The sequence below is a fragment of the Pinus tabuliformis genome, chromosome 5_1, assembly GCF_031772625.1.
Source record: "Pinus tabuliformis cultivar Carrire ecotype Pingquan chromosome 5_1, CPIR1, whole genome shotgun sequence".
NCBI lineage: Eukaryota > Viridiplantae > Streptophyta > Pinopsida > Pinales > Pinaceae > Pinus > Pinus tabuliformis.
In genome coordinates, this window is record NC_142305.1 from 963,734,248 (window position 1) to 963,753,976 (window position 19,729).

The following is a 19,729-nucleotide window of genomic DNA, read 5'->3' on the forward strand; positions in this document are numbered from 1 at the left end:
TTAAGAAGAAATAGATCATTATTACTGGAGCTCATTAGTAGAACTAGTTATAAATGGTACTTTTATCTCTTAACTGCTTCTGCTTATGTGTTATGGTGATATTCATGTTCAGTTATTTATATATGAATACTTAAATGCTTGAGTTATCATTTGGCACTTTTGTACGATGATAGCTATTTATTTATGCTTAGTATATGAGTAGCTTACTATGCGATATGTTTTTCACAACTGTTTCATCTAACTTTTTTTATGAAAAGGTTTATCTTTATTGAATTCTTTTCTCATAGCAGTTGAATGATCTTTATTACCAACTGTCATTTGAAATCATTTTAGATCGTATAAAGGAAAGATTACATCCCAGGTTAGTTTAGAATTAGATATTTCTGTTTATTAGATTACAATTACATGTTGATAGATTAGATTTAGAATAAAGAAAGAATTTTACTGAGGAATAATTAGTTAAGAAATATCAATTCTCAACATACACACACACATATTGGGAAACTGGTCCCATATCCCCAGTCGGACCCACTATACCAAACGGAAAAGGAGCTGCTAACCAAGGTCCGGACCGTGTGGGTATTCCCCTTTTTGTAAACCCAATTTTCGGGTCTTCAACATATTTGGCACTAGAAGGAGGACCTAAACTATGAATGGCAAACAATTCTAAATCTAAATACCATTATGAGAGTAAATTGCCCTCACCATCTCCCCCGACTTCTCCATCGCACTTAGAATCTCTAAATCTTGAGCAAGAAGTCGAAAGAACAACAACCACTGCCACAAACCCTGATATTTCAGAGAAATCTACTATTGAACCTCCTGAAGTTGAATCTTTGATTCATAAATTTCAACATTTTTCAATATCACCTCAAAGATCTGATAAATCTCAAGGCAGTGTGACTTCACAATATAATACTGCTCATCCTCTCACCAGATTAAAGAGCAAAAAGTTTGGTATTGAGCCAACTGAGTTACCTCTACCTATAATGAAGAGAGCCAGGAAATCACCTAAAGGGTTTGATAGTGAGACTCTTTCGTCATCATCGTCCATCTCAACTTCCCCACTGCGAAGTCAAACATCCACTCCTCCACTTCAAATCATCGCCCATTAGACCACTGGAACTTTAACATCTCCTTCTCAAACATCAGGAACTGTAATATCCTCATCTTCCCAACTGCATGGATCATCTTCTACACTTTCCTCTGTTAGTAGTTCAACGATGGCCCAAATGCCATGGAATAACCCAGGGGCAGTCTTAATGCCTGCGCCCTCGAGTCAAATACTGGCCCATCCTGAAAAATGGCTGCCCTAAGTTTAATCCTAAAGCGGGCATGCTAGCGGAAGAACACATAAATAATTTTATGTTATCCATAAATCTCAACGGGGTCACTAATGAAGATGTTGTCATTCGGCTTTTCCCTTACACGTTGCAAGGAGCAGCTGGATCATGGTATTTCTCATTACCATCCGGGTCTATTACTAGTTGGGACATCTTCCAAGAACAATTCTTGACTAAGTTTGGTGATGACAGGTCCACTGCAACATTAATCAATGACTTGTCTAACCTTAGAGCTGAGTCAAAGGAACCTATCAAAGATTTTAACTCGCATTTTAATAAACTATTGAACAAAATTCCTACTACTTCTAAACCCAGCGAAGAAGTGCGAAGTGAATGGTACATCTCTGCCTTACCATCAAATATAGCAATCTTCGTGGATAGAGCTAACAAAACAACTTTAGCTGACAATATGAAGGAAGCAATAGCAGTAGAGAAATGTATCATAGCTCTAGAAAAGAAAAACGCCGTTGAAGAACGTAAATCCAAAAAGGTTTCTTTCAAATAAGATCCAAAGAAAAAATAGCCCAAAGACCCATTTGATTTAAAAGGATTGCAAAAAGTTTTTAAGACCATGTCTAACGAAATGGTTGATATAAAGAAGCAAGTAGCAGAGACTTCTTCTAAAAAGCCTTACAAGCATTATAGAAGAAATCCTTCAGCTGATTCAAAGCCTCCTAACGCTATTACAAGTGTTGAATCAGAAGAAGAAGAAGAGGAAATTACTACCGACATACCTACCAATGAAGAAGAAGTTGTAGAATTAAAAGGTATGTGGGATTTCATCCTCTTCGATGAAGAGGATCAAGAGGCATCGCCAGTTAGTACTCGAAGTAGAAATCAACTCAATCCTCCTCAATCTACTCCTAAGCCAAAGAGCGTAAGCTCAACGCCTAAGGATAAAGTCGCAGTCAAGAAAACTACATCTAAAGCGACTCAAACAAGCCCAGTCCAAACAGATTCACCAACTCCATCTAAAACATTGATTGTTTCGGATGAAATGGAGTATAACATCATAGAAAACATGAAGAAGACTAGGGCCAACATCACTTTTTATGAATTGAGCAAGTTAAAACATCAGCAAAAGCTCCTTTTGAAAGAATTGCATGCAGTACCAGTTGCACCATTTCCCGCCACTGTAATCTCGCAAGCTTCCCATGAGATGGGAAGACCTCCAAATACTGTGATTAACAAAGTTGATCCAAAAGACATCACTCTAATTGGAGGAAGGTCAAGATCTCATACTCCGCCATTTCTTCTTACTTATGAAATTTTCAATAAAAATTTGCATAATTGTTTAGTGGATTCAGGAGCCTCATCCAATATTTTACCTAAATCAATTTGTGCAAAGTTGAACGTTCAACCTCAAAAATCTATTGTGCGCATAGTGCAGCTAGATTGGTCGCAAGTTGAAGTGATCGGCGAATTAAATCAGGTTACCATAAGGCTATCATCTAATCCAAAGGTATGTCAAGTTATCGATATTTTAGTTGCCGACATTCCAGAATTCTATGGCTTAATTCTTAGCAGGGATTGGTCAAAAAATCTCCATGGATACTTTGCAACCGATTGGTCGCATATGTGGCTCCCTTACAAAGGTTGAGCGAGAAAGACATCAGAAATACATAGTAACAGAATTGGAAGGAGTAAACGAACCGGTAGCATACAACAATAATATAATTGGCAACTATTCTGTTGATTCTTTCCTAGGAAATTTCAATGCTCACACTTCACCTTACTTAGAACATTCTGTTTTATCTCAAGTAGAAATTTTTTCTCAGACAGATAGTTCTAAATGTATTAATTTTATAGATAATCATGTAAATAAATCTTTATTTTGGAAGTTATTTTTTTACGGTTCTAAGTCTAATGAAGGAGCAGGAGCAGGATGCGTATTAGTTAGCCCAGAAGGAAGAAAAACTATGCTAAATTGTAGATTCAAGTTCGATTGCACCAATAATGCTGCAGAATACAAGGCTTTAGTCCAAGGATTATACAAAGCAATCGGATTGAACATCAAGTATCTACAAGTCTTCGGAGATTCTGAAATTGTTATCAGACAGGTACGGAATACTATACATTGTCTATCAGGTCATTTAAAGCATTACCAATCTTTAGTACAAGATCTGACTGAACATTTTATAGCATTTAATATTTCATCAATTCCTAGAATCTAGAACGCTAGTGCCGACCTCTTAGCAAACGTGGCTTCCAAGCTCATTCCCTCAGAAGACTTTAGCCCCGATAGATTTTCAATCGAATTAATCTTTAGACCCTCGATTCCTGATAACATTACAAATTGGAGAATTTTCAACGATGATCCTGATATTGTAAGCTTCCTCACCTCTGAGGGATCTTATACTAATCAGATAATTGATGAGGACCAACATGATAGACAATTGCAACAAGATAGCACTAATAATGCTATGCCAAAATCAGTAGTCAAATTAGAAGATCTATATGATTTAAAAGATTGATTCAAAAGATCTACCAATTCAAAGCTTCAAAGTTCAACTCTGAACTATGAATTAGTGAATCTAGGAACTGATACCAAGCCACAGAATATCAACCTAGGCCTTGGCCTAGCTCCTGAAGAAAAACTAGCATATGTTCATCTCTTGAAACAATACAAAAGTGTCTTTGCTTGGAACTACGATGAACTTAAGACTTATGAAACTTCTATCATCCAACATACTATCTCAATGATAAACGATGAAAAACCTATCCAGCAGAAACTGAGAAATATACATCCTAATTTAGAAAACCAGATCAAATCTGAGCTTAATAAGCTATTGAAAGCCAAAATCATTTTTCCCGTACGACATTCTCAATGGGTTTCAAATATGGTTCCCATTAGAAAAAAGAACAGAGACATTAGAATTTGCATTGACTTTTGAAATCTAATAAAGCCTGCCAAAAAGATAGTTTTCCTTTGCCTCCTATGGAGCAAATATTGCAGGTGCTCCCAATGATCAATTAAACACCACTTTCAGAACCAAATGGGGTACTTACGCCGATCAAAAGATGCCTTTTGGTCTAATTAATGCTGGTGCCACATTCCAAAGAGCCATGGACATCGCATTTAAAGGATTAGTAAACAAATCGGTAGTAATCTATCTGGATGATATAACTGTATATTCAAAGAAGCGAGGCAATCATATCAAAGATTTAAAACAGATCTTCCAACGGTGTCAAAGGTACGGAATTTCCCTTAACCCAAAAAATCATTTTTTTGCATTAAGTGAAGGAAAACTTCTTGGGTTCATAGTGTCGAAATCTGGAATCCATATCAATCCTGACAGAATCAAGGAGATTTTCGAAATACCTTTGCCTCACAACAAGAAAGCTATGCAATCTTTCCTTGGCCAGATTAACTTTGTAAAGAGATTTGTTCCAGATTTTTCAAGAATCGTATCTCCTTTACATGCAATGATTAAAAAGAACTCAAACTTCAAATGGGGCCAAGACGAATATGAAGCATTTAATTTGATCAAACAAGCAATTGTTAACGCTCCATCTTTAGCAACTCCCAATTTTTCTAATCCTTTTATTTTATATACATTTGCATATGATAAATCATATGCTGCGATACTCACTCAACCAAATCAAGACAAGGTAGAAGCCCCAATTGCTTTTTAAGTTCAAATCTACAAGGGGCTAAGTTAAACTATTCAGACGTAGAAAAACAAGCATTTGTTGTTTTCAAAGCGATAAAATATTTCAGACACTTTTTACTTAAAACCCATACAAAGATCATAGTACCGTTTCCAGCGATAAGAAATATTTTAGTATAGAAAGATGTGGGTGAGAAAAGAGCCAATTGGGTTACCGCATTACAAGAATATGACATTGAGATTAAACCAGCAAATATTGTTAAAGGTCAAGGCTTTTGCAAAATGCTGGCTGGAGCATCGCTTATTTCCGAAATACCATCTACAGAGATACAAATGTGCGAGGTAAGCCTAAACGATGTTGATTCATTATACGTTGATATCATATTCTATCTAAAGAACGGATATGCTCCTTCAAACCTTGATTATACAAAGAAAAGAGCTTTAAGGTTGAAGGCTAAGCAATATCAGCTCATGAACGATGTACTTTTTAGGATGAATTATGATTTTGTTCTCCTTAGATGTCTTGAGAAATCTAAAGCTGAAAAGGTTTTGCAGGAACTCCACGATGGACCAGAAGGTGGACATTATGCTAGTGATACTACTGCACATAAAATCCTCCGCACAGGCTATTACTGGCCCACATTATTCAAAGATGTGCATAGCTATGTAAGAAAGTGTCAAGTTTGTCAAACTGCTACTGGAAGACAAAAGAAGCCATCATTACCTTTGCAGCTAATCAACATTGAACAGCCTTTTGATCAATGGGGATTGGATATAATAGGTGAGATTGTTCCGCACTCTTCTAAACAGCATAGGTATATCCTTACAGCTACATACTATTTTACTAAATGGGTAGAAGCAGTTCCTCTCAAGACAGCTAATGCCGAACACATCATTGAATTTATAGATCAGTTCATAATCACCAAGTTTGGTTTACCCTCTGCTTTAATGTTTGATAATGCATCATATTTTTCTGGCAATACTATGACTGAATTTGCACTCAAAAGAGGTTTTAAGCTTAATTACTCCGCCAGTTATTACCCACAGGGGAATGGGTTAGCTGAATCTACGAACAAAAACTTGATTAGGATCATTAAGCGAACCATTGACAAAAATCATAAAAATTGGCACAGGTCTTTAATATATGCTTTATGGGTGGACCAAATAACACAGAAAGCCTCTATTGGCACTTCTCCATTTAATTTAGTTTATGGGAAAGAAGTGGTTCTTCCAACTCATCTAGCAATTCCCTCTTTGGCCTTAGATCAATATATTGATGAAACACCAGCTTCTTCCTTACAACTAAGGCAGTTGTTATCACTGACAAAATTTCAATGCCAAATGTCTTACATTTGTTTGATGGTAAAGGTCAGTGCTAGTCTAAGTTTGGGTTTTTGTTTGCCTTAGAGTCTGAGTCTTATGAGTCAACTATGTATTCTCATTCATCACCGGTCATTCTCATTCATCCCCGGTCTCATAGCCATGTGTCAGTTTTGTTCAAAAGTTACTATGCCTCGCAAAGCTTTTTAGGTTATTTCGTAGCTCATGAAATAATTTTGAAGTGTTTCCGCAGCACATAAATCCTTTTCAACAGTTTCGCAGCGCAACATGCTTTAAGTGATTTCGTAGCGCATAATTTATATTTTGCACTGGCTGCGCTATGAAATTGGGGATTTTTTTGAATCCATAGTCATTCTCACCCAATTGTCATACTTATCAGAATCTGCTGTGTTTTAGATCGTTAGGTGTTGTGGTATTGACACATGTTGCAGTTGTTGTTGAGAAGGAGACAAAGGGTTCTGTTTACTAACGAGTTTGAAACCCTTCAGAAGGAATTGGCGGTGGCGTTCAGTGGAGTCCCTGACGCGGTGAAGCTGGTGATAAAAGCTCTGGACAGCTGTGATTTCGCAGAGTGTGGCTTGACTCACATAGAGGAGAAGAGGTCCTAAATTTCTATAAACAGAAAATCTCGCATCTTACTCTTAGATTCACTTTTCCTCGTTTTGGGTAACGATGACAGCCGTGTTATTCAGTCGGATGTCAAGGATTCAGCCCGGAAGATTGCTAAGGCTTAGAGAAAAGAAATTAAATTTGATAAGTATACGGTTTCCACTGGTAAGGGGGATCTTAGGGCGTTCCTGAAGCTCTTGGCTTCGTTTAAAATCGCGGCAGATTACCCGAGGGATGAGCTTTGGGGTTTACTGTTTATTATTTCGAGTAGCTTCTACCTCGACTTTTACACTGTTGTTATGGAAGCACAGGGCTTAAAGCGCGTCATTCCTGCTTTTGCAAATGCTGAAGACAAAAGACCCACTGTTGAAGTATTGAAGGAGAAGGAGCACGGGGCTGTGCCTGAACCAGGAGCCATTGTTACAGCGAGAGTCACGAAGGTGATGGCAAGATTGGCCACAGTGAATATTATTTGTGTTGGGACAAGGGCAGTGAAAGAAAAGTTTACAGGTACTGTGAGACAACAGGATGTTCGAGCAACAGAGATTGACAAGGTTGATATGTACACATCACTTCGCCCTGGGGATATAATCCGAGCAGAAGTTCTCTCTCTTGGTGATGACGGGCATATTACCCTCTACAGCTAAGAATGAATTGGTGTTGTATCTGAGAAAGTATTGCCGGTGCAACAATGATCCAAATCAGTTGGACAGAGATGCAGTGCCCTTTGACAAATCAAATAAAGCGGCGAAAGGTTGCCAGGGCTGTCTGATATGTAGCAAGAAGCTTTCGTATTTTGACACAAGGTTTCACATTTCTTTGATTGATCAAATTCATGCAATTATGATGTTTGTAAATGTGGTCAATTATGAAGGAAGATATTGAGAATGTAGTAGTTGTTCATTGTAAAGTTGGCATGGCTAGAACAGGGCTCATGATATCGAGTATTCTTCTTTACCTCAAGTTCTACCCCACTGCTGAAGAATCCATTGCTTATTACAACCAGAAACGGTGTATAGATGGCAAGGGTCTTGTTCTTCCAAGCCAAATTCGCTATGTAAAATATTTTGAATGAGTTCTCACATATTTCAATGATGAAGTTCAACCTGGTAGGAGATGTATATTTCGGGGATTCCATCTTCATAAATGCCCTTACTGGGTTCGACCATCTATTACAGTATCTGATAATGGAGTTCTCTTTGCAACAATAAGACTGGACCCCGGTGGCAAACAAGGAGAAATATGCACCCTCAACAGCTGAAGTTTTAAGGATTGTTGAAGAGACACTGGATGCTTTCTTTGAATTGTCATTATCTCAACATTCAGATCTATTCCCAGATCTTGTGACTGGACTTGACAGAGCTCTACAGCGCTATATTTCCCAAACTAAATCTGGATGTGGGTCCAAGAACAGTTATGTTCCTCTTTTGCTAGCACTTACTGGATGCTCAATTGGGTCAAAGTTTTGAAAAAAAAAAAAGGAAAAATCATCAAGCCATTAGAAAAGGAAAATTTTGTATCTGATAGAGGTTTAATTGCTCTATCATTCGGTTGTGTGCATCTGAAAGAGATTATTGTATCCGATTGCCCTTTTATCAGCGATAGAGGACTTCAAATCGCTGCCTCACAGTGTCTAGAACTTGCTTCTTTAGCAGTAAATGGAACCAGAGTTTCTTCTTTCGGAATCAAAAGTTTTCTCGTTGCTGCAAACAATTTGCAGTACCTTGACCTTTCTCTTCTAACGATATCCGGTGAATTATTTCTTTCCATGGGAGAGCTTCAACTTCGTTTGAAAAGTTTGATTTTAGCTGGGTGTAAAGGTATCACTGCAGCAGGAATCTTAGGTCTTGCTCGAGCTTGCCCTCTTCTTGCCCATCTCAATCTTGAAGGAGCACATTGTCTTACTGATGAAATTATGGAGGTTCTTGCACAGAGCCTCCCGAATATTACATACTTATGCCTGAACTATTGCTCTTTGCTAACAGATTCAAGCTTCTTTTGCCTGCCAAAGGATTGCCACCATTTAGAGGAACTTGAAATGGAGAGTACTGGTTTGGGATGGGGTACTTCACGAATGGTTTCAGACCAGGAGTGCTGTAAACTAAAGTCTCTCAAGATTCCATGGAATAAGCCTGTTGGAGATGTTACTTTAAGGTGCATCGGCACACTGTGCCCTCGTCTGGTTTCTCTCGATGTGAGCAACTGTTTGCTAGTGACAGAAAACGGGCTGAAAGCTATTAGTAAAGGTTGTCCTGATCTGAGAAAACTATGCTTGAAAGGATGCAGAAAGGTTATGAGTCTCGGAATTGATGAGGGTTTTAGGAATTTGGAGCATTTACAAGTAGAGGGATCGGGTTTTACAGATTCAGGATTGATCGCCGTTGGTAAATGTTGCAGGCACCTTTTAGGTATTGATTTGGAAGGGTGCTCGAGAATAACAGAGTCCGGGCTTAAGAAGATCATGGAAGATTGCAGGGAACTGAGTCAGATAAATTTAAAAAACTGTAAATGTGTCGATGTCGAAGCTTTAGCTTGGATGGTTTTCTATAGGCCCTCCCTGAGAAAGCTCGTGCCTCCTTCATCATGTGTGTCCGAGGGACAGAAGGCACTGCTGTTGCGACATGGATGAAAACTCTTCAGTTGCAGTAACAGTTAAGTGACATTCATAAACAGTTATATCCGACCTAGATTTGGGCGTATCTCTGGAAATGCTATTGCAACTGATAAAGGGCAAACAGGCAATGCATCCATTAATCAGCCAGTGAGGTACCAGCCAACTTCATACAGTTATATTTGGAACAGTCAATGGTGTTATTGATGTCATTGCATCTTTTCCTCAGGAGAAATATTTGTTTCTTGAAAAGTTGCAAGCAAATCTTTTCAAAACAATCAAGGGAGTAAGGTGCTTAAGCCATGAACATTGGCGATCATTTAGCTATGAAAGGAAGACTGTGTTTTTGAAATTACACAGCAGTTTCGTAGCACGCTACGAAACTGCTGTAGGTGATGATTTTAACACAGACAGGCAGTTTTGTATTATGAGCGGGAATTTGAAAGGGAAATGCCAAAGGGTATGCAAGACATCAGCTGGAGCAACAATAATCAATCAAGATCAAAACAGGTGGATGCTTCAAAGGCTTGAATATTCAAATCCAATTTTGGATTTTTGTCATAAAGTCCCTTTATCACCATTCAAGAGGTATTAAATGATGTGAATACAAGGAACTTTTGCCTGCACACATGCTCATCGATGCAGCCTACAACACATCAAAAACGTGGCAGTGTTCCATATTTTGGGTCATTAAAGGCTAGAAGACATGCTGCTGTACATTCGAGCAATTTGAGGAAAACTGGAACCGAGAAGCAAGGGACATCTCCTAACACTACTGAGCAGTTAAAGATTCAGCGTTCAAGGTCGATATGGAGTATTAAACATCCAGCTCAGCCAAATTGAAAAAGAGACCAGGTGTCAAAGAACAAAGAGAAGTCATTATGCATAGAAAATAGAGTTAGAGTCATAGTTAATTTAGAACTCTTTAAAACTCCAGTCAGCACTTTATTGTATTTAATAGTTAGTTGCATAGTTGATAGGTGTCATTAGAGGTAGTTATCGAATTCCCCTCATGCTGGAGGAGGAAGCTCGAATTAGTTAGAATATGGATTCTATATATAGCTGAAACAACAATGTAATGAGGGTTGGATATTTTATAAAACAGAGTACTGTTTTGGCTTATGTAAAGACAGAGTTCAGTAATATAAGTTGGTTGCTTTTCTTCTCAGGATTCATAAAGGATTTCCATGTTCAGAATGGTGATTTTATCTTTTCCTTAATGTCTTTTACAGTTGCATAGGTGTACAATCACTCAGAATTCACTGATTGTGCTCTGATTTCCTGTGTGCATTTATGAGCTGTGGTTCCATATGTGTTGTGTTTCTGAATATTCAAATGCTAAGTGCCCTGACTTCTATGTAAAGGCAGTACTATTGTTTACTGAAGTGTGATTGACTCCATAGGCCCAATGAAAACTAGTTTAATGTTTGTCCAGCCTTCATATTTGTTAATGTTATTCCACAAGAGTTAGCCATCTTATTAATAGTCAAAATCAATAACCCTTTGAGAGAGCCCTCTCAGGCTAAGGAGGCTAAGCCTTAGTCAAAAGATTGGTTTGAAACAGTTACTTGAAGTCTTCCTGGTTTGCAGCCTTCCAGGGCTTGATTTTGAGATAACAGCAGTTACAAATCCTTAAGCTAGAAGAGCAAAGAGAGGAGGCTAAAATAACTCATGCTCATCACCAAGCATTAGTAAAAGCTTCTTTTGACTCAAACATGATGTCTAGAAAAGACTTTCAGATAGGGGATCTAGTTTTAAAATGGGACAAGGCTCACGAAGAAAAGGGAAAACATACAAAGTTTCAACGAATGTGGCTTGGACCTTTCCAAATTGCAGAAATCATAGGCCCATCTACCTTTATGTTACAGGATTTAACAGGAAAAAGAGAATCTTTACCTGTTAACGGGTAGATCCTCAAAAAATACTTTCCATAAGAGATCGTTCTTCTATTTTTGTAGATTAGTTTTTCCTTACTTTCATAATAAAACCAGTTGTGAACGGTTACATTTGGAATTCACGAAAAGGACAAGTATTTCTTTTAGATTTTGTTTTTTCTCTTGTATAAATAGAAATAATCTAGAAAGTTGGTCATTATTATTGAAAGATACAGTCAAAAAGCTATAAGCCTGAATACGATACTAGTTTCAACCTTGTAAATTTTGATAAAAAGCTACCTTTAGTGGGAATTTGTTTTATATCAGTCCAATGAAAGGTATCAATAACAAAACAAAGATTCTTTGTAGAAAAGTTCTTTCCAAAAACTCTACCATTGTCATTCAGAGCTATTCTTAAGGAAACAATGACTTCCTCCCCACTTAAGGAATCACAAGCTTCAGGGAATAATCCAATGATTTACTTTAAAAGTTAAAGAATAATAGGTCTCATCAAGAGCCAACTTATCATGATCATAGATATTATAGCTTGCTGACTTTGCCAAAACTGCATACCACAACAGGGCAATGACTCAAGATTGTTGCAACCAAAAGATTAGGGGTCTCATCATGAGCCAGCTTGTTCAGCAAAGATATAAATGAAGTGAGTGGCACTGTCATAATTTGGCTATCAAACCAAGGCATTGTTCTTTAAGGATTAAAAGAAAATGAAAGCAATAAGTGTAGATATGGAGTTCTCTTTGAAAATTGTATATTTCTCCAAGTGGGATACAGGATCATTGCTGGTAAACAGGTAACCCTGTCGAGGCTATAAACGCCTGCTGGCAACAGTGGCTCTACCTACGACAAATGAGCATATTTAAAACTAATTTATAGAGAAGGCTTTGTTTTTATCCTTATAAACCAAGTAGTGACGGATGTAAATACAATGACTAGCTCCAGGAAGTAAATAAACAAAGTTGCCATAGACAAAACAAACTATCAATTACAGCTGAAAGAGCATAGTATATTTTATCTTTCTATAATAAAGTTTGATTTTCTAGGAAATTTTCTGTTTTGGAAGTTCAGGAAATTCAAAAGAAAAGCAGAGATAATTGGTTCTTCCAAGTGAATCGCCAATTGTTGTGGCCAACAACAACCCCCCTTCTTATTTAGTTTTATCACTAATACTAAATAAGTGGGGACCCTTATTAAAAAAATTTTAAAAATCAATTAATACATGTATTTCCTTTTTCAATAAAACTTACTATCATAAACTTAGGAGAATACCCTCAAATATCTAAAAAGACTTAAGTTTTATGATAAGTTAGAAGGAAATCACTCCTTAAAGCTCGTCACATCGCAAAAAGGGTAAAGGATACCTTCTCACAAGCGGAATTCTAAAAATGTGAAATCACGATGCGAAATCACGCATGAAAAACCCTCATCACATCGCATGCCTTAAACCTTACCTACGCTGAAGTGCCTTAAAACGCCGATATGCAATAGCGCATCTCGCAAATCGCATTTCACAGAAAACACATTAACGTATGCTTGCCACACGTAACGAATTTGCGATATTACGATATTGCGATCTGCGATACTGCGATCTGTGATATTGCGAAGCAAATCGCAAAATTGCCTTATCACAGATCTACACGGCCCATCGTTCAAGAAATATTTTTCCATAAACCGGGCCTAGTTGTGCTCATTTATGTTAATTAACGAGTTAGTTGGAAATCATTAATGAAATATGGTTTTGATCTTATCAAGAAGCCAGTTCACATAAGGTGATATATTTTATATGTTTTCTGCATTTAAAGCTTTCCTGTCACCTTTTCTTATCATCGTTCTCACCTCATTTGTAAACTGCAGGAGCGAAGAACTGAGAAGTATACAGAGCAAAGAACAAGATATGATGGGAAAGAAGGGTAAAGCTCCCAATTCTGAAGATAAAGAGATGGCTCCCTTATACACAGACACCACCTGCAACACAGACGCCGGTATCACTACTTGGGAAGGTATGTATAGTTTATTTGAGGAAGAAGATCCCAAGCTAATGGAGGTAACAGCCACTACAAGGTCACATGGGTCTTCTGAGGTGTCTATTACAGATCTAGCATGTTCATTCTTGTACAGGATAGCGGCAAGACCCAAAATTCTCCCATATACAGACATGGTTAAAAAGAGTACTAAATAATGTTGATATCACGTATAAAGAAATCAAAGCTCAGAACCAAGAACGTATAAAATCGTTCTTTCTACAAAATTTAAGCTTTATATCCTCTAACAAAACGCGCAAGAGGCGAAAATCACACCAGGGAAGCCCGGATCAAGAAACGGAGGCAGTTTCCGATGCGCGATTAGTGCCTAGCGCGCATCGCCAAGAAAAACCCCTCGAGATGGAAAGCCTCAAATTGCTCAGTCGCCTGTAAGTGCGGAAATTTGTAGGGAAAAAGCGCTAAAGATGGAAGGTAAAATTGGAACTCAAAACCAGTAATATTTATCAGGTATATCATCAAGCGATATGTAGATATCTACCAAATGTGCAGCGTCTACAAACAAGCTGGAGACAGAAGGCTCAAGAAAAGGCAGAGTCAATCCAAAGGTTAACCAAGTTAAATTGGGATTCTTACTGGGCATACTTGGTAAAACCACACAGCCAATGTATGACTCTCAAATGTGTCATCAATTCTACCGAGAAGATGGCGCCAGCTCCTATGGATTCTGTTTTCGCAGGAAAGCTAAAATCGGAAGTCAACCACCCAAATCTCCTCAAGAAAATGTTGAACGCTTGCGACTTCAAGGAGCAGATACATAAATAGTTAGTTAGTAGTTTTAGTTTTAGATTCATTTTTAGTTTTAGTTTTGCTTTACTTTTACCTAAAATGAGGATGGTCATTTAAACCGCATCCTACATTTTTGTAATAAATTATTTTTAGAATTAGTTAGTAGTATTTAAACCCTTCTCATGCATTTAGATAAGGGTCCAGAAATTTGTCAAAAACTTGTCTTCAAAACATGCACTTTTGCACCCTCCGAGGAGGTTTTGATGAATGAATGGAACAAGATTTATTGATATATGCGTTTAATATCTACTACTGATGTTGCACTTTTGTACTCTTAGTGGATGTTGGATTAAGAAGAAATAGATCATTAATACTGGAGCTCATGAGTAGAACTAGTTATAAATGGTACTTTTATCTCTAAATTGTTTCTGCTTGTGTGCTATGGTGATATTCATGTTCAGTTATTTATATATGAATGCTTAAATGCTTGAGTTACCATTTGGCACTTTTGTATGATGATAGCTATTTATTTATGCTTAGTATATGAGTAGCTTACTATGTGATATGTTTTTCACAACTGTTTCATCTAAATTTTTATATGAAATGGTTTATCTTTATTGAATTCTTTTCTCATAGCAGTTGAAAGAATCTTTATTACCAACTGTCATTTGAAATCATTTTAGATCGCATAAAGGAAAGCTTACATCCCGGGTTAGTTTAGAATTAAATATTTATGTTTATTAGATTACAATTGCATGTTAATAGATTATATTTAGAATAAAGAAAGAATTTTACTTAAGAATCATTAGTTAAGAAATATCAATTCTCAACACACACACACACATATTGGGAAATTGGTCCCATATCCCTAGTCGGACCCACTATACCAAACGGAAAATGAGCTGCTAACCAAGGTCCGGACCGGGTGGTTATCCCCCTTGTTGTAGACCCGATTTTCGGGGCTTCAACACCTAGGAAGGATTCCATTTCCCACATAGAATTGTCATCTTGTGGAGTAGAATTTGCACTAGTATAGTCAGTCATAAACCTAGTTTGAACTGTAGATTGGAGGGACTGCATCATCCTCACTCAAGACTGTGCTTTCACTAGAGGGGGACTCTTGGTTGGAGGTTTAGCCAGAGGATTTTGGAGCTGGGTTGTAGAGATATTGTTGGTAGCCTAATTGGGGAGGTTTCCAACCTTGTGGCAGCAAGTTACAGCAGTTCCAGTTGAAAGCAGTGAGAACCAGCGTTGGAGGAGGGCCAATCCCCAAGGGGTCGAAATTGGCAAGTCAAAAACAGGCAAAACCCTTTCTGGGTTTTCTGGGTTTTTAGAGACAAGTACATCCCCAAAGTTACAAAAATTTATGGGTTGTTTTGAGGGGGTAAATTAGAGTCGGAAGTCAGCCAACATAGTAGTTTTAAGGGAACAACGTATTATCTTGGAGGCAACAAAGATTACAACAGTTGGGCACTATTGTATCATCCAAATGAGGCTTGTAGTTTTCCTTGCAAGCCCAGGTGCACTCCTTCCATCTTATATTGTACTCCAAAAATTATAATTAATGAAAACTGGCCAATTTGGTGTTCCGGTGCAAATTTTTTATTTACACGTTTGTTTACTGAGTAAATTTATTTGTGGTAATTGTTGCATGTCTTTGTTATCTCTGTCAATTTCTACTTTGGAATATTATAGTGGTATCAGAGCATGTTCTTAGCTAGAGTGGGGAACAAGAGCGGGTGATGCCACCAAGATACCAGGGACTGGTTTTCCAGAGAGGTCGTGGTAGAGGCAAAGGTAGGGGTCGAGGTAGAGAAGAGGGGCCATACCCATTTTCAGACACCGAAGTGGATAACATCAGAGGCCAGATGGAGAACCAAGAAGAGAATGAGCAGCCCAGACAGAGGAATACGGACCAGATCTTAGAGGAGCTACTGAGGGCCAACAAACAAATGATGAGGCAAGGGCAGTTGATGATGGACATGATGCAGCAGGTGATGGGCCTGCAAATGGGTGGAAGGCTGGAGGGAGAACCTCAAGGTGAAGGGGGTTCCAAAGTGGGAGGAGGCAGTCATACCTATCAGCCTCCACACACCCCATAGCATGGGCAAGTTGACCGCCCCACGATGCCTCATTTCATGGAGGAGGCTAAGCCAGAGAGGGAGCCAGACCTAGTTGTGGATTTGGTACATTCTGTCGCATTAGGCATTGATCAGTACGAGAGCCTGGAGGGTTGGATCAAGAGGGTGATGTCTTTTGGAGAGTACATTCACCTCAAGAAGAGGTGTGTTACTGGGGCTGGAGGCCACTATAGAGGAGGAGCATCCAACAAAGATGTGTAGAAGCTATCGGGGAAGATCACACTCCCAAATTTCAATGGGTCAGCAAAGAGCTCAACTAGGACACAGATCCAGAAACTTGATACATACTTTCACCTGAATCCTATGAGAGAAGTTGATGCCATACACTTTTCCACCCTTCACTTGGAGGATGATTCCCAGGAGTGGTGGTATCATGGGTTAATCATGTTGGGGTACCTTCACATCACCACTTATATTTAGTTCACCAGGAGATTGTTAGAGACGCTTGAAAGGAAGGAACCGGAGCTACACTTCTAGGAGCTGGCCCACTTGAGATGGCTATGCATAGGTCTACATTACAGAGTTCCAGAGACTTGCAGTGATGCTAATTGATATTTTAGAGGCATGGCTAATCATGATTTTTGTGGAGGGGATTGTTGAGCCTCTGTGTGGCTGGGTGAGAGCTTACAAGCTCGCATCACTACATGATGCCATTTCTAGGACCCGGGACATGATTGACGCAATGCCCAAGAACTAGGCTTTTGTCCCCACAAGACCCACAACTCCATTGGGGAACAGAGATGTGAGGCCACCACAGAGAGATGGAGGATGTATCCAGCTAGACGATGAGATCTAGAGGGACCTCAGGAGGAGGAGGTTGTGCTTCACATGCCAAGAGCCTTGGGCACTAGGGCATAAGTCTACCAAGCGCAAAGCCCATTTCATCGATGTGTTCTCAGATAATGAGCCTGAGGAGGAGAAGGTCAAGGCAGGAGAGGAGCCGGGAGATGAGGGGTGACCATCAGCAGGAGGGCCACCACCATCACCACCTAGAGGAGGGTCGTTTTCCCCAATTGGGGGAGTCCTTGCTTCACTTCGGGGTGTGCCGAAGTATTTTACACTCCGGATCAGGGGAACTATATAGGGGCTTGTGTCGGTCCTGGCTAACAGCAGGGCCACCCACAATTTTATTGATGCCTAGATGGTGGAGCATAGGGCATCCAGACATCTACATTTGAGGGGTTCTAAGTTTTGGTATCCGAAGACCCAACCATGCAGTGTACCAAGCATGTGCTTGGGTTGACCATTTCTTTGTGGTTGATGTACAAGACACCAATGTGGTGTTGGGTGTCCAGTGGTTGTATGTGTTGGGGAAGGTCACGACTATTGGTAGAAACTCAAGATGGACTATATAGGGCTAGCTTGTGTCAGTCCTGTTTGACAGTGGGGCCACCCACAATTTTATTGATGCCCAGATGGTGGAGCGTAGGGGCATCCAGACGTCTACATGTGAGGGGTTCTCAGTTTTGGTACCTGGAGACCGAACCATGCAGTGTACCAAGTATGTGCCCAAGTTGACCTTGAAGATGGGGAACTACTCACTCACTGACCATTTCTTTGTGGTTGATGTCCAAGACACCAATGTGGTGTTGGGTGTCCAGTGGTTGTATGCGTTGGGGAAGGTCACGAAAATTGGTAGAAACTCAAGATGGAGTTCCAGGGTCCGGATGCGAAGACGGTAACACTATGTGGCATGTACTCTTATCCCCCTTCAGGAAATTTTAGCCCACCGGATGGAGGCATATCTGTGCCATGGAGATGTGGAGTGGGTAGTTGAGCTACGAATTTTAGAGTTGGGTACAAAGACATAGGTCACACATCCAGATATACTAGCCCTGTTAGAGAAGCACCAGGGAGTTTTTTGGGATGTCCCACTAGGTAGACCGCCAGACCGTGGGTTTGAGCACACCATTGAGCTAGAGGAGGGGGTGAACGCAGTCATCACCACCCCTTATAGGCACCCAAAGGCCTATAAGGATGAGATAGAGTGGGCCATTTAGGATTTGTTGAGGTTGGGGCAGATTAGGTCTAGATCGAGTCCATTTGCTTCTTCCGTGGTGCTAGTGAAGAAGAAATATGGGACGTTGCACATGTGCATAGACTACCAGGCTCTCAATAAAAAGACCTTGAAGAATAGGTACCTGTTATAGACAATTTTGTGCCTTGCAGCATCAGGCATGAATTGTCAATAATCCAAGGGATCCAAAGTCCCTAAACATGATGTTCCTACCCCTAGAGGAACAAGTTCAGCAAACCAACAGCTCTCAGATCAGTTCTCCACCTGAAAACACTCAAAAACAAGCAATCCTGAAATCAAAGCAGGTGCTCCACTAGGCTTCTGCGCTGAAACTCAACTCCTCCATGGTGTACCTGCGTTGCAAAGCAAGTGGAACAAAGGCCACCTGCGCTGAGCGAGATGGGACAAGTGGCACACTGAGTCATTGCTCTGGAATCTTCCAAAAATGACACTTGGATCAGGTATTTCGCCTTGTGATGAGTCAGAGGCTCTGTTTCTCCAAGTGGAAGCAAGGTTCTCCAAGTGGACTCAAGAACTGAAGATCAACTGAAGAGAGAGAGGACACAAGGTAGCTACACATCAGTTGCAAGCTGACTCATCCTTTCTCAATTCATCTATATATTGAGCTCTCTCCTATGAGCTGAGGAGGCTGGAATTTTGTGCAAAGTAATGATATGCTGTTGGTTTCACTATAGAGCTATTGGGTGATTGCTTGAAGGAGGTGAAGAGGAGAAATTCTTTCTGCTGGGAGGTGTTGCTGGATTGGGGCCTTCAATGGTTGTAACTCTCTCAGAACTTTACTTCTTCATTAATAAAAGCTATTGAGGTTCTTCTATATGCACTTGTTTCAATGATGTGTTGTGATAATTGTATATTTGATTTATGCTAATCCTTGAATCAGTTATGATTGCATGCTTCTCGTAGTTTCCTTCTTTGTTATTTTGCAGGATCTCATTGTAGTTGGGCCAGCAAAAGAGCAAGGAGCTGGGAGCAAGCAAGCAAAGAGAGGAGTTTGGATTCGACATTAAGCGCAAGGCAACGATTAGTGCATTTCTTCTTCTTCTCTTGCTTTCATAAAGAAGTAAACCTTAAGTAGTTTTCTTTACAGTTGTTGCTGAGGTACTATCACCCTTAGAGTGGGATAGGGTCATCCGAATCGGATACTTTTCCCTACAACAAACTGGCGACTCCACTGGGGATCGTATCTGTTTGATTGTTTGTAGTATTTTGCTATTCATTTCCTGAACAAAAGTACCAAATCGAAAAGCTTTTGACTATATCAAAAGCGAAGTAGAGGGCAGCTACTCTAGCTCATTTCTGAGCATGTTCATGATTTGAAGAGCTGATCTACAAGGATCCTTGTAAGCTCTTAGTGATAGCTTTTCATCTTCCTTGT

The 19,729-nt window shown here is 39.4% G+C and overlaps 1 protein-coding gene and 1 pseudogene across 1 annotated transcript; both read left to right on the forward strand.

The window, feature by feature from the left end:
- The first annotated feature begins 6,967 nt into the window (after positions 1-6,967).
- LOC149167964 (uncharacterized) lies at positions 6,968-7,676 on the forward strand (annotated as a pseudogene).
- Positions 7,677-7,772: 96 nt separating this feature from the next.
- Positions 7,773-9,605, forward strand: LOC149167965 (uncharacterized). Its single transcript, XM_089430647.1, has 3 exons — positions 7,773-7,932; positions 8,117-8,317; positions 8,473-9,605. The coding sequence occupies exons 1-3, from the start codon at positions 7,773-7,775 to the stop codon at positions 9,531-9,533; spliced, it is 1,422 nt and encodes a 473-aa protein (XP_089286773.1). The 3' UTR covers positions 9,534-9,605.
- The last annotated feature ends 10,124 nt before the right edge of the window (positions 9,606-19,729 follow it).